At 40.2% G+C, this 22166-nt stretch overlaps 1 protein-coding gene, 1 non-coding gene and 1 pseudogene across 3 annotated transcripts; 1 reads left to right on the top strand and 2 right to left on the bottom strand.

The window, feature by feature from the left end:
* Positions 1-3048: 3048 nt before the first annotated feature.
* LOC149299738 (U5 spliceosomal RNA) lies at positions 3049-3163 on the bottom strand. The gene has a single exon (XR_016272363.1). It is a non-coding gene; the product is annotated as a U5 spliceosomal RNA (small nuclear RNA).
* A 3141-nt stretch (positions 3164-6304) lies between these two features.
* LOC149299737 (ubiquinol-cytochrome-c reductase complex assembly factor 6 pseudogene) lies at positions 6305-6987 on the top strand (annotated as a pseudogene).
* Positions 6988-8702: 1715 nt separating this feature from the next.
* On the bottom strand, positions 8703-15983 carry LOC149299736 (endoplasmin-like). 2 transcript variants are annotated; one of them, XM_089486066.1, is made up of 18 exons: positions 15935-15983; positions 14458-14560; positions 14184-14325; positions 13978-14094; positions 13215-13546; positions 12879-12990; positions 12206-12322; positions 11947-12063; positions 11607-11744; positions 11435-11512; positions 11150-11215; positions 10621-10890; positions 10290-10535; positions 10051-10187; positions 9789-9867; positions 9518-9673; positions 9153-9281; positions 8703-8732 (listed from the first exon to the last, which is right to left on the bottom strand). In XM_089486066.1, exons 1-18 carry the CDS (start codon positions 15981-15983, stop codon positions 8703-8705), a joined length of 2418 nt encoding a protein of 805 aa, XP_089342192.1. The 2 variants fall into 2 exon arrangements, with proteins under 2 accessions (XP_089342192.1, XP_089342193.1); XM_089486067.1 differs by having other exon boundaries at positions 9165-9281.
* Positions 15984-22166: the final 6183 nt, after the last annotated feature.

Below are 22166 nucleotides of genomic sequence, written 5' to 3'. Positions count from 1 at the left end.
TTCCAGGATGATATATATATATATATATATATATATATATATATATATATATATATATATATATATATATATATATATATATATACACACACAATGGATTTACAAAAAGCAAACGTGAGGAGGATCCCACTGATCATTGGTAATGGCAGCATGTTACTGATTATGGAAAACACACAACCTACTGACAGCCAGTCACTGAACTGAGCAAACATTACATACTGCAACACAACGCAAAACCATCAACAGCTTAACGTCCGTACGCTGTCAAAAACCAGTACACCTGAAAGCAAAACCATGCAAAAAAATCACATCATACAATAAAAAAACAATATGTAACAGTTCCAGGGGTACAGAAATAGGAGCTTTGAAGCAAGAATAACACCCAAGAATGAGTCATTAAATGACTAATATGCAACTATCCAAAAAAGCATTGTATAATTCAAACATTAGAACGTTTAATAAAATGAACACCGCTTTTACAAAGTTGACATAGATCTCCTAGATAAAATCAGCTAAATGACATTTGAAGCCAGACAATACACGCAATCCTTACTTCAACACCCCAGCAGGACGCTACTTATGTCAGCCGCTCCGTTGTGTAGAAGAGAGAGGGCTTCTGCCTGTACTTGTCGGTTGTCACTGAAGAAGAATGGCTGTGGGTGGGGAGCACTTCTTTTTAATGAGGGTGGATCCATTTTAAATATTAACTTGTCAGTGTTTGCTGCTTTTGCTAACCAGACACGTTTTAAAGTAATATATGAGGACAATACAAACCACTTTCTGGTGGGCTGTTCATGAATAGGACTGTACAAAGAACTAGACGTAGATTGAAATGAATTTGAATCTACAGCAACAAAAGGGTTCCTTACAGTAAGAACAATAAATATATGGAATTCACTACCCACAGACATTGTGCTATCAAATTCAATATATATATACCTTTAAATATGGGCTACAGTTGGTAGTTACATCTTACTGATCCATTTTGGAGTCAAGAAGGAATTTGTCCCCATCACAAGTGGAAATTGTTTCATTGTGGAGTTTTTGCCCTCATCTGGATCAAGAGCAAGGTCGAACTTAATAGACTTGTGTAATTGTTCAACCTAAATGACCATGTTACTATTTACTTAACGTATATTTCTACATCCTGCACTGTTAGTGACTTCTACTTATGTTTTTATGAAAACCATGTAAATTCTGAAAAATAAAACAATGTCAATATTTTTTTTAATCCATATCGGGCTAGTTTATAACATCCATTATCCAATCATGTAATAGAAGAAAATAGATTTGAGTGAGATCAGTCTAACCCCTTAACAATATTATGACTATTATGTCTAAAAGTAAATGGCCCAGATGACCATTAAGAAGTATTATTACATCCTAAGATTTTAGATCAGAGGTTACATTCCCCGTAGAAATAAAGGAGCTTGGATTAATAACAGCTCAGACTCTTCCCCGTCACCAGGAGACAGTTTTTGTTTTCTTTTGAAACCAAAGGTGGCATGCATCCTGTTAAAAGAAAGTGCCCAGTGCTTTTTAAGGCCACTTTGGATCCAGTCCTCAATCTTCTGGGGCCACCCCCCAAATGTGGTCCCCTCATTTCCTCCATAGCGGGAGCCAGAAAGAGGTTCAGAACTTGTAGGCCCCATTCAAAGAGGAAAAAGTCTTCAAGGTAAGGTGGCAACTAAAAGGCTTTTTGACCTCCCCCATCAAAAAATGAGTCTCCAGGGTCAGTGGGGCTCTACCAGTCATGTGCAAAACAACAAAGGTCTAAGGCTACCTAATATCCGTAGTGCTGGTGAGTAGAGAAAAAAGTGAATGGAAGGATCCAAGGTGTTCAGCGCACTTACAAGGAACGTGCACCATGGTGTGCGTTTGCACCAATGCACTGAGGCACCACCAGTAACACGCATCCCAATGTATTAGGCTTCTATGCAGTGATGTATTTCGAACAGGCGATGACCTAGGTTTTACCCAGGGCAGCACCCCCACCTGCTGTTGGCTGCTGTTCTCTCCTTGCATCCATGTAACAGTCACATTAAACACATGGTGAGGGTGGACCAAAACAGGGGGCTCTGGAAATCATACCCTAGGCTTTAGGTTTTTTTTATTATATGTGATGTCATCGTGTTGGTTACAAGACTCATCTCTGAGGTTTATAAAGACTCCAAAGAGGTTTTAAAAACCCCTTGTACCCCTCCCTAGAAACTTTTAGAAAGACTTTTGCTGTTTTTCAATTCTAAGTAAAATTTCCCCCCAAAAAATATGCATTTTCAATATGAAGTAAAATTGCAAAAAAATGCTTTCTACTTGTCCTGATAAAAAAAAAACCATACAATTTGCGTACATTTTTTTTTACTCTATAGAAAAAAAAGAGGAAAAAAAATAAAGATATATAGAAAACGTGCCCCTATACCTTGAAAATTACAAGAACCATCCCTTTGTCGCCTCCAAACCCTGAAATATAAAAAATTCAAAATAGGGTACTATGTAAGTGAGTGACCCCGAAACATAAAACATTGTGCACATGGGGTATTACTAGCCCCAGTGTTCTTGGGCTATGTAGGTATAGGAATGTTTATGACACCTAGCCTAAGAAGGCTGGGGTCTTGATTAGCAACAATGTATTCTGGGCATGTTTCTATTTGAATTTTTAATTGCAGCATAGTGAGGGAGCCGTGGTAGCCTCAGGGCTACCCCTCTCTCATACATTGATTCCAGTGGTCAGGCCTTCCGGTCGAGGGTGAAGGAAGTTGTCACATATCTAATCGGAGAGCTCGACTGGTGAAGACAAAAACATGGCAACTACTTTCTTTTTTTACAGCCAAGCACGGAATCTCAGAATTTACAAAAAAAACTGCAATCACGGCATAAGAAAAGGGACCTGTTCTTACAACTTTAGAATCCCACCTTACTTCCACCTGTCAGTTGTCTCTTTATTAAAGAACAAGTTACACGATATTTTAGTAACCAAGCACTAACCTTACGAGCAATCTTTTGTAACAGCAACATGACACAAGCTCTATTTTTTTGTCACATAAAGGTAGCCCAGCCGAAGCTGGGCCTCAAAAAATTGAGTGAAACTCATGGTTGTTCCTCTCCACGGAAATCTTTAGTAAAAGGCGAAAGATTTATTCGATCTGAAGAGAAACCAGAGTATGACTTGTAACGTCGTTCCCTAACAACCGGACGGAAGGCAATACTTGTTAATGATATGGTGAGTAAACTAAACCCAGTTATTATTTCATTTTTATAAATATAATCATAATTATGTAAGAATATAATCAATTCTCCATTAAAAATGTGTTTTTTTCTTACTTTATAGGCAATTAAACATCGAGCAGACCGTGATCGCAATGCATCGTGGGTATTCAAATGAAGCAGGCTGATAACCGTTTAAAACCTTCACGCATTGGAGCTGGTAGCGAGCATACAGATTACAGTACCAGGGGGCGCTGTTGTGTATCGTCCATTGTCTTTATACACGCTTTGTTTGCGCTATATGCATCTTCGCTAGGACAGTATTCATATTTTAGTGCGTTCTGTATGAGCTCTATACTGATTTTTATTTAGTATGCATTTTCAGTACTGATCCACTAGTGTCCAGACCTGCTTCCGAGCTAGCTAGAGTTCTGTTAACCATAAAGTGCAAAAGCTTATTGTGGCGCCAAAATATTTTTTTAACTATATATGTCCCCTGCCCATTGTTCATTTGTAAGCGACGAGTAATGGAAGGTATTTTAGTTCTATATACGAAGCAAATGTATTAGTGAAACAAATATTAATCATTAACTAAAACATGCATCTGTAATGCAAATATATACCTAAAAAAAAACGAACTGTCTCGGAAAACGTATTAACACTTATTAAAGTTGGTTAAAAAAAAAGCATAGTTCAAAACACAGCAAATGCACAGTACTCTATCGCCTAGAGCTCGGTGACGTACTTCCTGTACCTATGGTCCTTATAGTGGCTGAAGAGTGAGTTTTACATTCACTATTGTGCTGTCATCAGGGCTGTGCTAAAGCATTAGAATTTCATTTTACTCGCTCGCGGAGTCGGTTATTGTAGATTTACGTTTAGAGGACGTCTGCTTAAAACTGCAATTGTGGGGTAAGGGCGGAAGCAAGCTTTACAAGGCTCATGACGTCACTTGCCCTTACCCTGCGCTTGCTTGATTTTTCCTGACAAGGTGAGAATCGAATCGGTAGTTGGCTTGGTGCTTTCCTTGAAGGAGATTCGGAGGGGAGTGTTTAATCCATTATGGCACCCACCATCGGCTTTATTCACTAAAGGCAGAGTCGTGGTTTGAACTCCCTCACTCCTAGATTTATTGTGAAGGGTGAACGCTGACAAGTTTCTCTAACATGAAACGTGTAGCTAGCCCTGCATAATGCATAAATCAATGGGTGAGGGGACTTAATGATACATTAAGCAGGTGCAGTCAAGGAGTTGAAACACAGCTCTCCCTTAATGAATAAACCCCAATATCAGTATGGCTTAAGCCCTGAAACCTGGCAAAGGGCGTTTAGCACACGAGTCCCCCGCTGCCTGAATCCTGCGATTTGTTGAGTAGGTACAGATTTGGGTCTGGGGGAAAAAAAGTAGGATTTTAATTCTGACTCATTAGTTATGCGGTTGGCATAGGGTTTAATAAAGTCATAATAGCACCGGTAACCTTTCCGATTAACAGCGCTGCGGGATACGATGACGCTATATCAATCATTACATAATGATCATTTAATCACCAGTAAAGTCATCTGCCATGAGGCGCTATGATAAGCGGTCGCCGTGTTTATCTAGTAGACTGGGCTACGGTAACACAGCTAGAATACATCAAGCTATTAATATACAGGTTTTTGGAAGTCCAGAGGGGGAGGTGCTCTGCGGTGAAGAAAGTGCCCAAGCATCCAAAGCATGTCCTGTTTAAGGGCCACGGTGGAACCAGATCCCCTTCTTCTTTTCTTTGGGAGCTGCGTTCCCCGAAGGGATATGTGTCCCTTCCCTCCCGCTCTGGCCAGGCGGCTTTGGAAAGGCTGGATCTTCTTGGTCCTTCCCCACATCGAGGGACCATCAAGAGTGAGGTGTGTCCCATAAGAGCTACCTAACTTCCCCCCAGAAAAACTGGGACCTCTAGGGGACCTGGTTCCACCATGGCCTTTTTGGTGTTTCAAAAGTTCAGATAAAAAAAGATTATTTCAATACAAAAAATACTGTTGTGATAAAACTTCCCGCGCACCTAGCCTGAAAGTCCATATGATTCCCTTGAACGGGGAACCTTGACATGATGGACGGCGCAGAAAACAGGAGGCCGCTTGCTAGGATTAGAGGAGTGATGGTTCGCACCAAAGAAGCATTATCTTCACAGTAAGAATGAGGTGGTGACCGCAGCTTACTGCTTGATTGAATTTTGGCAGGAAAAAGTCTGATCCGGTGCAGCTTTCGCAAGTTGGATGGTTTCAGCCTTTTTACCTTTGTCCCTTACGTGTGGCCGTGCATGGTAACGGTATCCGCGGGATCACGTCCCCGCTACGCGTGTCTCCTCTCTATGCTTTATGTTGCAGGGTTGCTGTGATTGCATTAGACGTGTCTTGTTATTGCAAAGCATAGTATGAAAATGATGCAAGGCAAGACACGGGGGATTTGGAAATGCTGCTGCTGCTAAAAAAAACCCAAACCTCTAAGCGTCAGGAATATGACATTTGGTTTCTTTTTTCACACCATGCTATGTTTATATATGATATAATAATATATATAATCATGATATAATGATACTACCGCACATCATTACTGGGCTTCCTGTAACTTTCTTTGGCTGGGAGCTCACAAAAAGGGATAGTTGGCAGGGTTGTTGTGCTTTTAACATTCTTCGGTATTCATTATGAAGGGCCAGCCCTTCTTGCCAGGGAAACTTGCCAGTGTTGACCCTTCTAAAGGAATAGTGAAGTGAGGGAGTTGAAGCCAAGCTCTCTTGAAATCTTTCCCTTTAGTAGATAAACTGTAGAGGCTGCAAGCCAGCGGGCCGGTGAAACTGAATTCATAGCAAAGCTTGGCTTCTATTATGTAAGTCTGAGCAGGGCCCTCCTCACCTGTGGTTTCTGTAACTCAATTTATATTACATACTACATGTTTTGTCCTGTCTACCCATTGTACAGCGCTACAGAATTTGATGGTGCTATATAAAACAATAATAATAATAAATTGTCACACTTCAACTATTTATGTTCCAAAATGAATCCCAAAACTGTATTGTAAACTTAGTGTTCTTTTTTTTCTCCCCTGCTGCCAAGCTGTCGCTGCGATGCCTGCTGGCGTGTCGTGGTCTCGCTATCTGAAGATGCTTGGAGCGAGCGCTCTCTCCATGTTTGCAGGTGCAGAGCTCGTGCACAGATATTACAGACCGGACCTTGTAAGAATTACTGTTACTGTATATATAAGTGAGATATTTGTGTGATATATATATATATAAAGGTATATGTAGCACCATCTGCCAGGCAGATGTAGCACCATATTTCACATCACCTTTTGCTGAGACCAAGTAGATCGCATGATTAATCTGGAATGATCTGTTTATACATGAAATCCAGTGATTACAAGGGTGAGCTGAGACAGAGGAGGAAGATTTAATGAAGATTGTGAAATTACTATTGAGAAGAAATTGAAGCTGCTTTTACCTTAAATTAGGCAAAAGTCAAGCTAACATCTAAGCATTAAAACATAATATAAATACCCGCTACTGCTATGTATTGTTATAACTGAGATCTGTCCCCCATCATCAGGAAATATATAGAAAACATCGCTAGGGCTTGAGAATAAATGGGGGGGGGGAGCCAGAGGAATCTTCCAATGCGTTTCCAGAAAATAAAATGACGTTCCATTTCTTTTTTTATTCAGAGTGTGCCGGAAGTCCCCCCCAAGCCAGGTGAACTTAAAACAGAACTGCTTGGACTGAAATCACGAGAGGACGAACGTGAAAGAAGTTAGCGCCTGAAACCTCATTATTTATGTTCCATATGCCTATTTTTGACTGATAAAATGTCTTAAAATGACGTTACAGCTTATTTATAGCGGCAGCAGATTCCATAGTGCTATTACCGCAGGAGAGTGGATGGATCCCATCATCATTAAAGAAACTGAACACCTTAATATTGCACAATCATTCTCAGTGTAGTTTAACCCTAATTTATGCCTGACCAGCACACCAGCGGTGTGTTGTGTACTACCACAGATGAAGATTTCATGTGCAGTCTTATAGGTTGACCGGTTTTCTTATTTGTTCCTCATGTAATGCATGGTTTGTTGGTCCTATAAAAAATAATTTGTATAATCTTTGGGGGGGGGGGGGGTACACTAAAAATGTCAGGGTGAAACTTAAATAGAATAGAGAAAAAGATGTAAAAGCTCTGGGTTTCAGTGAATATGCATTTAAGGGGTTAACACAATTAAGAATGTTCTTGAACTACAAGAACGTCAAAGGTATTATACAACAAATTACCTATTAAAAGGAATGCTTATCAAACTTTGTACTTATTAAAACAAATGTGCACATCAATGATTCAACATCGATTAGCTGTATGACATCATAGCCCGACACTCTGCGTCACACTGCATTCATAGTGTAAATGGGTTCGTTGGTGGAGATCTAACCTTCCCAGAGCCGGCCTAGACCAGGATGCGTCACCTATAGCCGTTCTGTACACGTTAAACTGTCAAGTATATTCAGCACTCCTGTAAACATCCCCTTTGGAGTCTGTTTAGTACTCCCCACCTCTACATTACATCCTATAACAGATGAAATGAAGACACATACAGATTTTGATTTGCATTAAGGAAAATATACACGCAAGTTCTTGTTAATATCTAACCTTAGATATCCCAAACAGTGCATTACAGAGCTCCTCATCAGAGAGCGCCTCGGCTGATCGCACATTGAGCAGCTGTGCATAAATCAGTAAGGATGAGGGGATTTTACAAAGAGTTACCACAAAAGGCACAATGCCTAAAGCATATAAGCGGAATTACTAGGCTTTATACAGGTTGGCATACAGCGGTAAAGGGTGTTGGGTTCTTGGCAGTTCGGTTATTAAAGAAAAGGTAACTTGTGTGTCATACTATAGCACTGCCACAGCAAAATAGCACAATATGTCCAGCTTTGATACAAAGTCACCACAACTTTATTGTTGAAAGGATTGTTGTGGAAGTTGACAACAGTAACAGGGAAATGTTACAAAATGCCACAATGTAATCGGTTCCATAACAGTGCATGTTTTCCACAAATATTAGTTATTTACAAAATAACTTTTCAACTTCACATTTCAGAAGATCAGATTGTTGAAGTGCTAGTTTGACAGCTAACATGATGGTGGATTAGTGACATCTGCGGGGATCTTCCTTCTAGACACAGCTTTGAACAGTTGTACTTGTTGCAGTAATGTTAGTTAGCTTGCAGTGCTGCGATACGTCCTGCAGGGGGCCGTGCAGCCGGACGGTGAAGGTATGGCATGGCATTTTGGAACATTCATACTCAGTTGAACAGATTTTACATCAATATACTCATAAATAGTACAAATTTACATTTGTGAGGAATGTTTTATTTAAAAAAAAAAACAAAAAAAACAAAAAACTAAAAAACCCACCCCAACACAAAAATAAACCTCAATCCCTTCCCCCCCTGCCTATTAACCAGGTTGATGTGCCGATTACAATTCATCTTTTACATCTGTGGATTCCTGCAAAACAAAGTCAGTCAGTTTTAGTTTACATAGTGAACCGTCACACAACTATTAGCATTATTTGTTTAACTAAAAAGCATATTCAAAACAACTTTTACCCCCCTCCCAGCCAGCATGACACCAATACTGCAGAGCACACGCAATATCCAACTGTATAAACACTTCGGAAATCCCAAATATATCAACTGTACAATGCAGCAAGGCACCAGACTGGTTATATGTGGCTGGATAGCCAGCTTGAGGCATTTGCACATACAAGGGCCCCTAGAGGCTTCCAAAGATGGGTGTGATCCCTGCGCGCCCCCCCCAATTACTTCACACACACTGCAAACCAACAGCATTGTTGGAGTATTTATGTAGGTGCCGCTAGAGGTGAAAATCCTAACTGGACCGGTGTGCTCATTTTTAATCACTGACCTGTGTGTCGACTTGCTCTTCTGTTGTGGGTTTTTCCTCATCTTCTGCATCAACTTCCTCAACATCTTCAGAATCGTCCTGCTCAGCTTCTTCTGCAGCAACTTCTTCCTCTTCCGGCTCTTCCTCCACCTATGGGACAAAAACAATTTAACTTTCTGTAGCAAGCAGGGGGAGTAACATTTCAGGCTTCTGTATTTAAACATTTGCTTCTACAGTACCGAGTTGACTGCAGTAATGTGCAGAATACAAGAATGTTTGTATGCATTTACTTTGTTATTCAGGTGACTAATCTGATACTAATTCAGACCTGAAAAAAGTGTATTATCTATACAAGTTTATAATTATATACATATATATTTTTTTACCTTTGCGTTAAGGTCAATGTCCAAGCTTAAGCGAAGCATTCTTTCTATTCTCTCGCTGTAACCTTTTGTATCTGGCAGCTGATAGCCTGACCGTAATGTCGCAGTCTCTAACAGCACAACTGCGAGGTCTGCCACGGTCTGATCATCTTCGTTTTCCTGGTTGAAAGTGGGGTGAGGTTTAGAAAGACGTTTGCATCCTGCTTATTCTACTTGTCTGGAAAAATAGTAAGAGTAACATGCAGGCATTCTGCAGGCCAAACACTATTCTTACCTTTACTCGTCTTAACATATCCTTGATCAATGGATGTCTTGGGTTAATTTCAAGGGTCTTCTTTTGGCTTGAATAGTAACTGAAATAAATCAATAGATTAGGTAAATGAACAAGAATGCTCAGGTCCTTTAAAAGCATACCTAACCACAAGCCTTAGGAATACCAACCCAAGAGTCTATGACAGGGTTACAAGACTTAATGTTACACAAAACTATAGTTATGATTTTTTAAGCTACAAAAACTTTAAAATATTGTTACTTACTTTGTGGAAATATCCTTCCCTGTCTGGTATGCCTGAGCCTTCATGATTCTCTCCATATTGCCAGACCATCCATACTGACTGGCCACAAGTGCACAAGGTGACTGAGTTAAACGCTGAGATAATATTGCTTTTTCAATCTAAAAAAATAAATAAATATATATATAAATAAAAAATAATGCCATAAAGACAGAAGGTACTGAGGTGGACAGTGGGTGGTTGGGAAACCACACAATACATACCTGTTCTTTCAGTGCCTTCTCTTTCATCCAAGTTAGCAGTGGTTCATAATCCTTCTCCATGGCCTCACGTGCCTCCTTTGCCTTCTCACTTTCATCAAACTTGAGTCCTTCCTTGGCAACATTCTGGAACCTCTTGCCATCAAATTCTGGCAAAGCCTGAACGCAGTACTCATCCACAGGCTCAATTAAGAACAGTACTTCATAGCCCTTCTTTAGTAGCCGCTCAACAAATGGAGACGAATCAACCTTTGAAAGCAAGCAACAGATTTTAGCTCATGTAAGGAGTGAAAATTGCAGCCCCCCCCCCCAAAAAAAATAAAGAGATACATACTTCCTTTCTGCTAGATCCAGCCATGAAATAGATCTTGTCCTGTTTTTCCTTCATTCTTTCCACATACTGCTCCAAGCTTGTCAATTCAGTCTTGTGATTAGAAGACTGGAATCGAAGCAGCTTGGCCAAGCGAGTGCGGTTTGAGTGGTCTTCAATCACACCAAGTTTTACATTAGTGCCAAACTCCTTCCAGAATTTGTCATTGTATTGGTCTTCTGCAATTTTCTTAATCATATCCAGGGTCTTGCGGACAAGTTTTTTTCTGATAACCTGAAACAGAAAACAAAAAAAAGGAATCGTGTTAATTGTACATGGCAGAAACCACACCTGCTCACTTAAACACTACATCCTCAGTTGTATCTAACATGACTTTGACAGACTCTTCTGTTTGCACAGAATCTAGTTTAATGCACCTTCATCAATGGTAATATGAACAGCTATGTTAGCTCATTTTGGGACAGTGCTTGTTCTTCACAAGTACACCACCTTGTGGCTGGTTTCTATCTTGTTCAGCCAAGTAGAGACTTACCTTTAATAATTTGTGCTGCTGTAGTGTTTCTCTGGAAACATTAAGGGGTAGATCATCTGAGTCAACCTACAAGTTACAAAAGAGACAAAAACATCATAAACTCGGGATACTACAAAGCATTTAATATAATTTTTAGAAGTATTCTAAGAGTTTAGCTCTTTGCTATCACCCATTGCAAGTGGTCTAATTACTCCTTTATAACATTGTGGCCCCTTCCTTCCACACCCATTATTAAAAATGGAAACAAAAACCCATGCATTAGTATATGTAAACTAATCTACTTACCACTCCCTTAACAAAGTTCAAGTATTTAGGCATCATGTCATGGAAGTCATCAGTAATAAATACTCTGCGTACAAAGAGCTGTAAAAAATAAATTAAATACAGGAAATTTAGCAAATAAAATACTGCGATGTATTCCAAAATACTCATTTACAGACAAAACCCTAATCCATACCTTGATAAAGTCGCTCTTCTTGGAACCATATTCATCAAACAGACCTCTTGGAGCAGAGGTTGGGATAAATAAGATTGACTTGAAGGTGACCTCCCCTTCAGCAGTAAAATGGATGTAGGCCAAGGGGTCGTCACTTTCCTGAAAAGGAAAAAAAATAAATAAAAAAAATTGCAATGGATTAAACAGCCAGTTGTGACAGGGACCAGCCGTGTATCAAACATTTCATAATGTGTTAATGCAGTTTGTCATTTCAGAAATTGTGTACTTATTTTTATAACACCAGCAGTTCACGCAGCTCTTCTTACAATACATATATTCAAAACTAGAACTGGAAATTTACCTTCGAGAAAGATTTGTAGAAAGCTTTATATTCGTCTTCTTCAACTTCTTTGGATGGTCTCTGCCAGATGGGCTTGATGTCATTCATGAGCTCCCAATCCCAGACAGTCTTCTCTACCTATGTAAAGTGTTTTAAGTTAGTACAATATGTACCAATCGGAATTTTCTTTTATGTTGCTATTGAAGATTTCACTTGGTTAAATAGCTTCAGCGTGTATCTAGCCAAGAGCTCAGGTATAACGTTGGCTCTCAATCATTACCTTTTTAGTTTTGGGCTTCTTTTCTTCATCTTCCTCCTCGACAGCAGCTTCTTCATCAGTCTCCTCGTCTTTCTCTTTAGCTTCATCTTCATCAAGAGGCTCCTCTACGGTTTCAGTCTATGAAAAGCCATTTGATAACACATTAGTTAGCTATTGTCTCAAATGAGATATAGCAAACACTATATACGAAAGTAATGGAAGCAATGATTTACTATGCAAGGCATTTCTTGGGGACACGGTTTGATAAGTGGTCATATGACCACATCACAAGACATAATATACTATACCTTACACTACTAAAGGTTTTGCACTTTCCTTAAGGTTCAAAAGATACACTCTAGGCTGCCATGGGGGTGGGTGGGGGTTTTGGCAGCCTAGAGTGTATCTTTTGAACCTTAAGGAAAGTGCAAAACCCCCACAATTCAGCAAGAGTCTGCTTACACCATAAACCTACCTTTGAGGGACTTGAAACATTGGTGCGATAGGTGGGCTATTTTGTAAAGAAAGGGAAACTCTGGAGAAGAGGGTGTAGGGCACCTTGGAGGATTAACACAATTGGCTGTGACAGGGTGGGTTACCCAGTGCTTTTTATGCAAACACAGATGACAGACGTTTCTTGTGTAGAATGTAATAAAATAAAAGACACTTCCAGCGGTTCAAATAATTTACTTGCCTTGCTGCTCCAAACGTAGATGGGAAAGTTTATGAACTGCGAGTATTTCCTTACAAGGTTTTTGATAGTGTCCAGCTCAAGATAATCTGTTGCTTCTTCTTTAAGTACCAGGCTGTGAAAAAGTCAGTAATGTTCAATAATTGCAATATCAGTTTCACATATTACTGTAACACCAAACACTGGTATCAGATGCATTTAGGAATAAGATTCACACCTCAAAAGGAGGAAAAAAACCACAAACCAAAAAACGCACCTTTTATAACAGCTTTCCCCACAAACAAGGGGATGTAGTGCAGGAAGATAATTTTTGTTGCCTATTTAACTGGACAAACTTACGTTATGGTTGTTCCACGGCCAAGAGTGTCACCACGGGGATCATCTGTCACAAAGAATTCATTAGAATCTGATTCCCAAATATGCTGAGTGTCATTGTTGTGCTTTGAGGTCACGATCACCCTGTCGGCAACAAGGAAGGCAGAATAGAAACCAACGCCAAACTGGCCGATTAGCTCAGAGGTAGACTGGCCATCTTCCTGGGCATCTGTAAGCTTGTTGAGAAATTCACTCGTCCCAGATTTGGCAATGGTTCCCAAGTTCTTCACTAGTTCATCCTTGGTCATGCCAATGCCAGTGTCTGTTATATGAAGCATGTTCTTTTCCTTGTCACACTATATTAAAAAAAAACACAATGAAAAAAATTGGAGCTTCACCGCATCCAGCAGAAGGTAAGGCTTGCACGTAATGGCAATAACGCGCTTAAATTATACCATGTCCACAGGTTAAAGGGACACACCAGCCATCATATGCACTTTAATGCACACGATAGCTGAATGGTCTCACTAAGACCATATTGAAAATCCATGGAGCTAAACACATTTCCTACCAGCTAAAGCACACGTGTACTATATTCACTGCCAGTCAGCTCCAGTACCTTCTCTCACAAGAGCTAGACAGGGCCTCCAGATTATGCTAAAGGAGATTTTTTTAACAGCCTGAAGTATGCCTTAGAGTACTTTAATATGTATTTTGTTTGAGAGACTGCACAGGACACTGGCGTGTCCTTTAAGTTTTAACATGATTACTCCATTGCAAAGCTCACCTTGATTTTTATTGTTAGTTCCTCGTTTGCAGCAAGGGCAGTTTCATCTGTCAAAGAAGTTAACCTGATCTTGTCAAGAGCATCAGAAGCATTTGAAATCAGTTCCCTAAGGAATATCTGAAAGAAAAGTAAAAGTGCATTTAATATCAAAATGTGTACAGATACACGACAGCATGATGGATTAACAGGAAAGTAGAGTTACTCACTTCTTTGTTTTTATAAAGCGAGTTGATAATCAGCTTCATCATTCTGTTAACCTCAGCCTGGAAGGCAAACTTCTCCGATTTGTCACGTAGTTCCTTAATCTGAGCAGCGTTGAGTCCATCAATCTGAATTGCCTCCTCCTCCCTATACAATGTACAACATATATAAAACAGATGAACAGACGGAGAAACACAGAATTAAAGGAAACAATTGCCATGTCTGACAATTAGCACAACTACACCTTGATCACAAACATTTCAGAAGACTGTTACTGACCTGCTTATGACTTCATCGTCCGTCCGAGATCCTTCCCTGCTCTTTCCAAGATCATCCTCAACTGTCGCGTCCACATCAACTTCGTCTTCCGCTCTCACTGACGCTACACGAGATGAATGTGTTAGCTAATTTGAACAATTTAATGTAGAGTACTATTTGTCTACAGCATAGGAAATAATTCTATACATTCGGAATGTCTCAAGCTTGCATTACATGACTGGTGATCTCTATCTGAACCCAGAGAGTACAATTTAGAAATCAGTAACAGTTATTAATCAATAACTTTTCTAGAGATTTGCTTTACGTTAGATGGCGTCACTAATGATTTAAATAACAATCGAACGGGACATGTTTTCTTTGCTGCATTTTGGATTAATCCAATAATTAACACTGCACAGGTTTGGTTTCAGATGACAGAAAGCATGAATTTTCCATATTCGAAACAGCCTGCTCTAGTACAATACATGGTGAAGGCTACCAAAGAAATAGCCACCAAGAGGAGCCTCTGTAAATCCAAGATCAGCCAACCCCATCTATTGGCCCCTACATTGCCAACGCGACCTGTTCTTGAAATAATTTGCTTACAGAATATTTTCACTGTACTATTAAAACAGGAGCCATAGTTTCAGTCCACAACTCACGTTCCTGTAGTCTAACAGAATGTATCCTTTCTTCTCCATACTACTTTCCTACACCTCATACCCTCTAGATCACAAGCTTGCATAGGTTCAGCTTAATCATTCAGTTTGAATGTATGCGCTGTAAAAAGCACTGGGTACTCTATTGGCAATTCTAAAAAAATCCAAAAAAAAAAATAATCTGCTAACCTGTGGGGAAATGAACATTAAATGAACTACCTGCATCCATACAACGCTAGATAACTATTCTAGAATAGTAGAATTAAGGGAAGGAAAAGTTAGTTAAAAGCTGGACGTAAAAGGGGCCAGAAGCATGCAGCACAAACAGATACAAGCTAAACGACATTGACATCTTTACCAGGAGCTACACTGAACAACTAAGAGGAAGCCTGTCCGGCAAACACATAACGAGCCAAAAATGGCCTGAGATTAGCCAAGAAGTGCCAGATCTGGAAATCAAATGCTGCACCAGAATTTAAGCTTTATTTATACATAAGAGAACGAGCACTCAATGTAGACAAAGCACAGGAGGGTTTCCTTAGAACACAGCCAGTGCAAGCTAGGTGTCAGTGTCATGTCAGTGACATTGTGCAAAAAAATACGTCAAACACCGGAGAGCAGCACAAGCCGTGTGACACGTCTCTATGAAGGCGCTTACAGCTCGGTATTATTACTGTCCGCGATGGTAAGTACTGAGAGTCATTAGTTTCTAGAGCTTTCTGAGGAAACAATCCCCCCCTCTCTCTTTCTATGTAGGGAGGGAGTCGGCAGGAAGCTTCTAGAAGCCTGCATCACAGCCGCTCAGCCACTGCTTTCCCTTCAGTCCCCAGCACACTCACCAAACGCCAGTATAAGGCAGCACAGGCCGACAGCCCACAGCTTCCTCATGGTGAAATGTCCACAAACGTGGCCGGACACCGCTTTACACTCGGAATCACAGCACTAGCCCCGCTACCCCAATCCAACTGATGTGCCCGCCTGCACTACCACAAAACCTTTAATATCTCCCTGCGCCAGCCGGTGGGCGGACATTTAACAACCGCCAATTGTAGCTGACCACGCAAACCATCTATCCAATCAATGCTTTCCTCGATCTCTCTGCTCGGTTGCCGAAGGCCAATAACTGCCTTCCATGTACAGTTTCTAGCGGTAGGAGCGTGGCTCGCTCTGATTGGCTGCTTCTTAGTGGGCATGGAATCGGCATGCCCTGTCAACTGGCGTCACATATTTTAACCTTTTTCAGCATGGTGGGATGAGGAGAGGTCCAGACCGCGAGGACACGGAATTCGCACGGATAAATATTATTATGAACAGGGGAAATAAAATATGTGGGGTCAGTAGAAGAAAATGCTTCCGGGTGAGGTATCCGTGGTGTCTTCCTTGGCAACATAAAACTGTGTATGTTGTTATGGGAACGTGGAGACTGGCACAACTTGTACAGAGGACATAGTGCTAGCTTTTGTACCTCAGGACTTAGAGGGGCACAACCGCGATGAATAAATGCGGGAATCTCTTCGAAATGCACCTAAATGTAGCGGGCAAGAACACGAGAGTCCATTAAGAAGGGACAGTAAATGGTAATTATTCTGTCACAGTAACGTGAGCTCTATCAGGTGTTTATTTAAGTCAGGTGTCTATATTGTATTTGACTTTAGCAAGGATACTAACTGTATTGCTTACACCGGAAGTCCGCTTCATATAAAGTGCACACCACACACAAAAGAAGGGCCTGTGTGATTCCTGATTAATAATTTACATGACATGTTCCTGAGGGGAACAGAGGAATCAGCACCTGAAGGGATGTAGACTGCCGTGTGTTTTATCTATGCACCAAGTCACAATACAATGAAGTAAACCTGTGCAGGTTTGAGAAATGTTTTAATGCAATTACCAAATGGTCATTATATAGTTACATCAAAGTTACACATAAATGGAACTGCATTCTAGAATGGTGGGAAATTTCCATACATTTTCATAGTGATCGCGCATGACAACCTGCTTCAAAAGAACCATTCCTTTGCCCTCCCCCACCTTATATTATTACTTAATTAGCCTAAAAACATAATTTTGGATAGAATTGGATCCATGTCACATATGGACCTGCAGCAGAGGCAAATGCCATGGGCTTCAGTGACATCATCTGAGAACAAAAAATCTACAGTGATTTTAGTTACACTAAAAATTGTTTAATTATTTGAAAAAGTATATGGCATACTGCTTTCATATAAGTATTTACATTTCTTTCCATGTCTGCGGAATATGATATAATAATAAAAGTTGAATTGGGGAGCAATCAAGCGCTTACAGCTCTCTGCTTTGTAGAATCGATGGGATATCCTAGTAAAATCTTGTACTGGAGAGGTTAACACACGTGAGGTGTAAAGATAAACAAGTAACTAGGATTTCCTTGACGGCCCAGGTTTATTTTTATTGTTACGGTGCATACAATGTGGCGTTGTAAAATTTCCAGTCACCGGGGCCAACGTGTTACCTGGAATAAAAGAAAGTTCAGTGATTTACACAATGTAGCTCTTACAGTGTTACTTTACAAAATGACCATATCAGGGTAGGAGAGGGAATGTGGGTTATTTATAAAGAAAACAATGATGGTAAATGTGGTGTCATTACCATAGCAACCCATAGTGTGATCCTGCTGCACCAGCACTTGTTTCATGGTTCTATCCTTTAAAGTTAGTTATGTTTATTTTACATTGCTACTGGGAGTTGCACATTGTCTTTGGGAATGTTTCCTTTTTTCCCAACATTTTTGCACTGCTATCAGAGAACAGTGCAACATTTTCCTTTTGTAATTAAAGGGTTAATTCTGATGATTTCATGACATCCCCTTTTTTCTTTTTTTTCTCCATCTTTCCAATTTCTCCATTTTACATTCTAATTTTATGGTGTCAGCAGGGCCCGTGATGGATTAATGTAAATACTGGGCCATAGGTGTCCTGGATTTTTTTCCAGGGGGCAAAATATTCTCCCCACTTTTCCCCTCTCCTACCCCAATGCATCTTACTTCCTGCCCATTGCCTACCTTTATTGGCTCAGGAGATGGGTTTCCTGGTGGGAAGCAAAATTAAATGATCACGGAAGTAGTAGCTACATACCAGCATGTACCTGTGCAACATGAGAACTTTAGTTTACAATAGTTGGGTAGAGGATATATAATGGGAGCTGCAGTTAACAAAGAAACTTAGTGCGTAGTCTATAAGTATAATTTCCATGAATTTCGGCCAGCAAAATGACTGCTGAATATTATAGTAGATGCAGAAAAGACTTACAGTGTGCCTCCCCGTCCCAAAGCCCAATCTAAAGTTACCGGCTACTTTTCCCACAATAATCAACTAGCAATGTTGGTGCTCAACATCATGGGGGTTGCAGTCACAAGTGCCCCTTCTTGCCCCCTCCCCGTTAACACACCAAAAACTTACATATCTGAGGCCTGACTTGCCTCCTGCTTGCATGTGGGGCAAACTGCTCTTTTGTGACAAAACATCACCGCCCTTCTCCCACAGCATGTTGGCCTGGTATTAAAGGCACACTCCAGCCGTCATATGCACATAAATGCATGTGATAACGGTGAGGTCCCTTGAAATTTTAGTGTGGTCCATTTTGCAAATGCATGAGACATTCTGCAGAATCGCCCAAATGCACTTTCACCCCCCCAGCTAAATGCCATGCAGGAGATGTGATCGCTGAACATGTCTCCCTGCACCCGATATACTCAGCTCTAGTCCTTTGCACTGCTTTCTCAGTGAAACCTGCAGGCTTTTAATGGGTGCACTGCCCTGCCACTGAGTGATTCATTCAGACAAAAGGGTCACAGGAAAAGCCAGACCGCAGAGGAGAAGGGCAGCTTCTTCTGTGTCAATTATGAGCTTTACAGGTTCATCCCCCCTTCTGGTATTTATATGTGCTGACACTTGCTGGAAGGATCTGTCAAGACCCTGCTGGGATCTCTGATTGCACCCCCTGCTGTCTGATCACAGCCATCGAGATCAGCAATGTAGGGCTATGGAGTGTGATCAGCACAGGAGAGGTCAGAGGGAAAAGAGAGAAAAAAACATAGTAAATAAACAATAAATGAAAAAGAAAAAACCTTCACTACTCCCAAACCCCTTAATGCAGTAGTAATAAAAAAATAAAATAAATGGTGATGTGTAAGGAATGGACGTGGCCCTCTATAACATAAAAAGTGATGTATGTAGGGTATTACTGTAACCAAGTAATGTTGCTGAACATAAATTGGGTGATTGTTCAGTAGCGGCACCTACTGTGTAGAAGAAACCATATGTGGAATTGCAAAAAATGTGTTTGAGTATAGTTTTTTTTACATATCAGCACTAATAATTATTATGTTTTATGCACTTCTATTATTGTAAAAGCAGGCCCTTCTTCTGAACAAAATAATATCTAATTTGTGTGGGTACATCAGATATGGAAAAAGCAAATCAGGGTTTAGCAAATGGTAAGAATTACGAAAAAAGTCTAGTCTTGGATATGAAAACCCCCTGTCCTGAATGGATTAAAGTAGTCACATTCTTTTGAATGTCGTCAGGGACCTTTAGTTTAGATGCCATCTGACATTATTGAGATATGGTATCCAAATATGATATTTAGCCTACTACCACCTTTGAAAACCCCCTAATAATGCAAGCAACTTGGAGGTACACATAATAAGCATCTTGTAGATCTTCATTTTTCTTCTCCCTGGGGGAAATTACCTAGTGTAAGAATCCTTTTCTTTATCCATGCGGTAAGTCTTATATCGGGCATGATGACCAGCAGCACACATAGGTGTCACTATAGGCATACTTAGGAATTATAATCTAGACTTCCTGCATTTATCTGACATTCTTATCAGAGCTTCTGTAGTAGGTAAACACATAGGAAGAGAAGGGCTACTTGAAAGTCTACTCTTGAAAGTCTCACCATGTCAGGTTCCCTGGGTTTGCATGAGCCACCCAAATGTGATGCAATGGAGGCCTCGTTATACAGGGAAATGTCTGCCACTCTCAGACGTCCTATAGGCTTTTGCAGTTGGACAATTTTCCTAGGAACCCTTGCTAATTTATGTCTCCATTTACATTTTTGTGTGCTTATATCCTTGGACATTTTCAAAGGCAGGGGGTAGAGGAATTGTATGGAATATATAGAGTAGCCTGGATAGTGCATTCATTTCTATCAAAGCTGTTCTGCCAATGCATGACATTTTATAGGAGTTCCATCGCTCTAAGGCTAGGTTTCCACTTGGGTTTTTGTCCTGCGTTTTTTTTTCTTGATGAAAAACGCCAAGAAAACTGCCACTGCATTTTTCTGCGTTTTGGCGTTTTTTTCTGGAGTTTTTTCTGGCGTTTTAGCCTTTCTGTGGAAATTGCTTTTTTTGACCTTAGGCAGTTTTTCCAGCCTTTACAAGTTAGAAGTTTCACCCAGCTAAAAGGGATTCGGATAAATGGCAAGTATCTGCCCCCTGATGTCATTTACTTGGTAGAGTTCTACTTAAACGCCCCGGCGGACCCTTTTGTCTCTTTTCTGTGGTTTGTAAGGCCTGCTTTATTCCGAATGTCTGCTCCTCTAGGAAGATTGGCCCCAAATGATGGTGCAAATGGTTTGCTGTTGCTTTTGGCACGGAGGGTCCAGTCGGTTTGTTTGTTCCAAATGGTGTAGAATTCAATATGAACTTTGTTTTGTGTGAAACTGTTTGTTTCCAGCCTATTTCTTGTAGGACACACAGATACTGGGTCCATCCTCTGCATTGTAACTGTGGAAAAAACGCCAGAAAAAACGCCAAGGCAATAAACCCACATGGCTTTTTCATGGCGTTTTTTCTCTCCCATAGACTTCTATTGGAGAAAAACGCCAAGATTTCCTTGCAAAAAACGCCAGAGTGTCAACATGCTGCGATTTTGAAAAACTGCCACAGAGCCCAAAAAAGCAGAAAAACGCCAAAGAGGACTGAAAAAACGCCAAACAGAAAAACGCCAAGTGGATATGGCATTCTGCGATTTCCTATTGAAGAACAGCTAACATCTGGCTGCTGCGTTTTTTCACTAAAAAAACGCCAGGTGGCGCTATTGGCGTTTTTATGGGCGTTTTTAGCTAAAAAAAAACCAAGTGGAAACCTAGCCTAAATCTTTCTTAATCACCATCCAAATTCTTCTTATATTCTCAGCTAGTAAGGAGTCTATTATCCCTTTTCTCTATTTGTATGGAGAGCGAGTAATTTTTTTAACCTAGATTCATAATTTAAGATTTAGGAAAAATTTATGTTATGGTAGGAAGCTTGGATGTGATTGTTTAAAAATTTGAGTAGATTAAGAAGGGGGATGCAAGGGGGTTGGTGAATGTCAAAAGAATATCATCTACAAGTAGGAATTACTTCTGGTTTACCCCCAAAGCTAGCGGAACCCTTTCTAAGGGAACATATTGAAAACTCAAACTGGAAAAATCAAGGCTGCAATTGACTTAAAAAAAGGCTATTTAAATGTATGAATGTAAGATTTAGTGGTTTCAGCTATTTGTTTATTTAAATGAGCTGTTTGGTAAATTGACCATTAAAAATAATATACACAATGGGGAGCACACAACCTAAAAAGCAAAAAAAGCATAAACATTCAGATTCCTGGGTTGCTACTAGAATAACAAAAAAGAATCGAACCAAGTCTAGAAAATAGGAAAAAATGTTAAATAAATGTATAAAGGATAACTTCCCTTTTTATTCTTTCTCTTCACTATGTTGGATACGCAGCTGCAACCCTTAGAAACACTCTCCAGGTGTCGTTGTAGTAAAGTCAGAAATCCACTAGGGGGCGCTCGTGTATCTCAACAAAACAAAAAACAAATAATAGTGTAGATGTAGAGATATATTTCACAGTCAATATGTCCCAAATTTTGCACTCACACTTAGTCTGAGTTGATCAGGGTAATATCTCAACCGTCCGCCTGGTGGATTACGGATGCGGCATATATAAAACAAAACACATAAACAAGCCAGTAGTGTAATATTGCTTAAAAGTGGAAACCACAAGAATGAGGTTGCACTTACACTTTGGTAGAATGGTTTGT

Source organism: Sceloporus occidentalis, unplaced genomic scaffold (genome assembly GCF_023333645.1).
Source record: "Sceloporus occidentalis isolate IW3139 unplaced genomic scaffold, rSceOcc1.0.p SCAF_28, whole genome shotgun sequence".
NCBI lineage: Eukaryota > Metazoa > Chordata > Lepidosauria > Squamata > Phrynosomatidae > Sceloporus > Sceloporus occidentalis.
The sequence above is the reverse complement of the archived record's forward strand: the minus strand, read 5'-3'. Positions and strand labels throughout refer to the sequence as shown.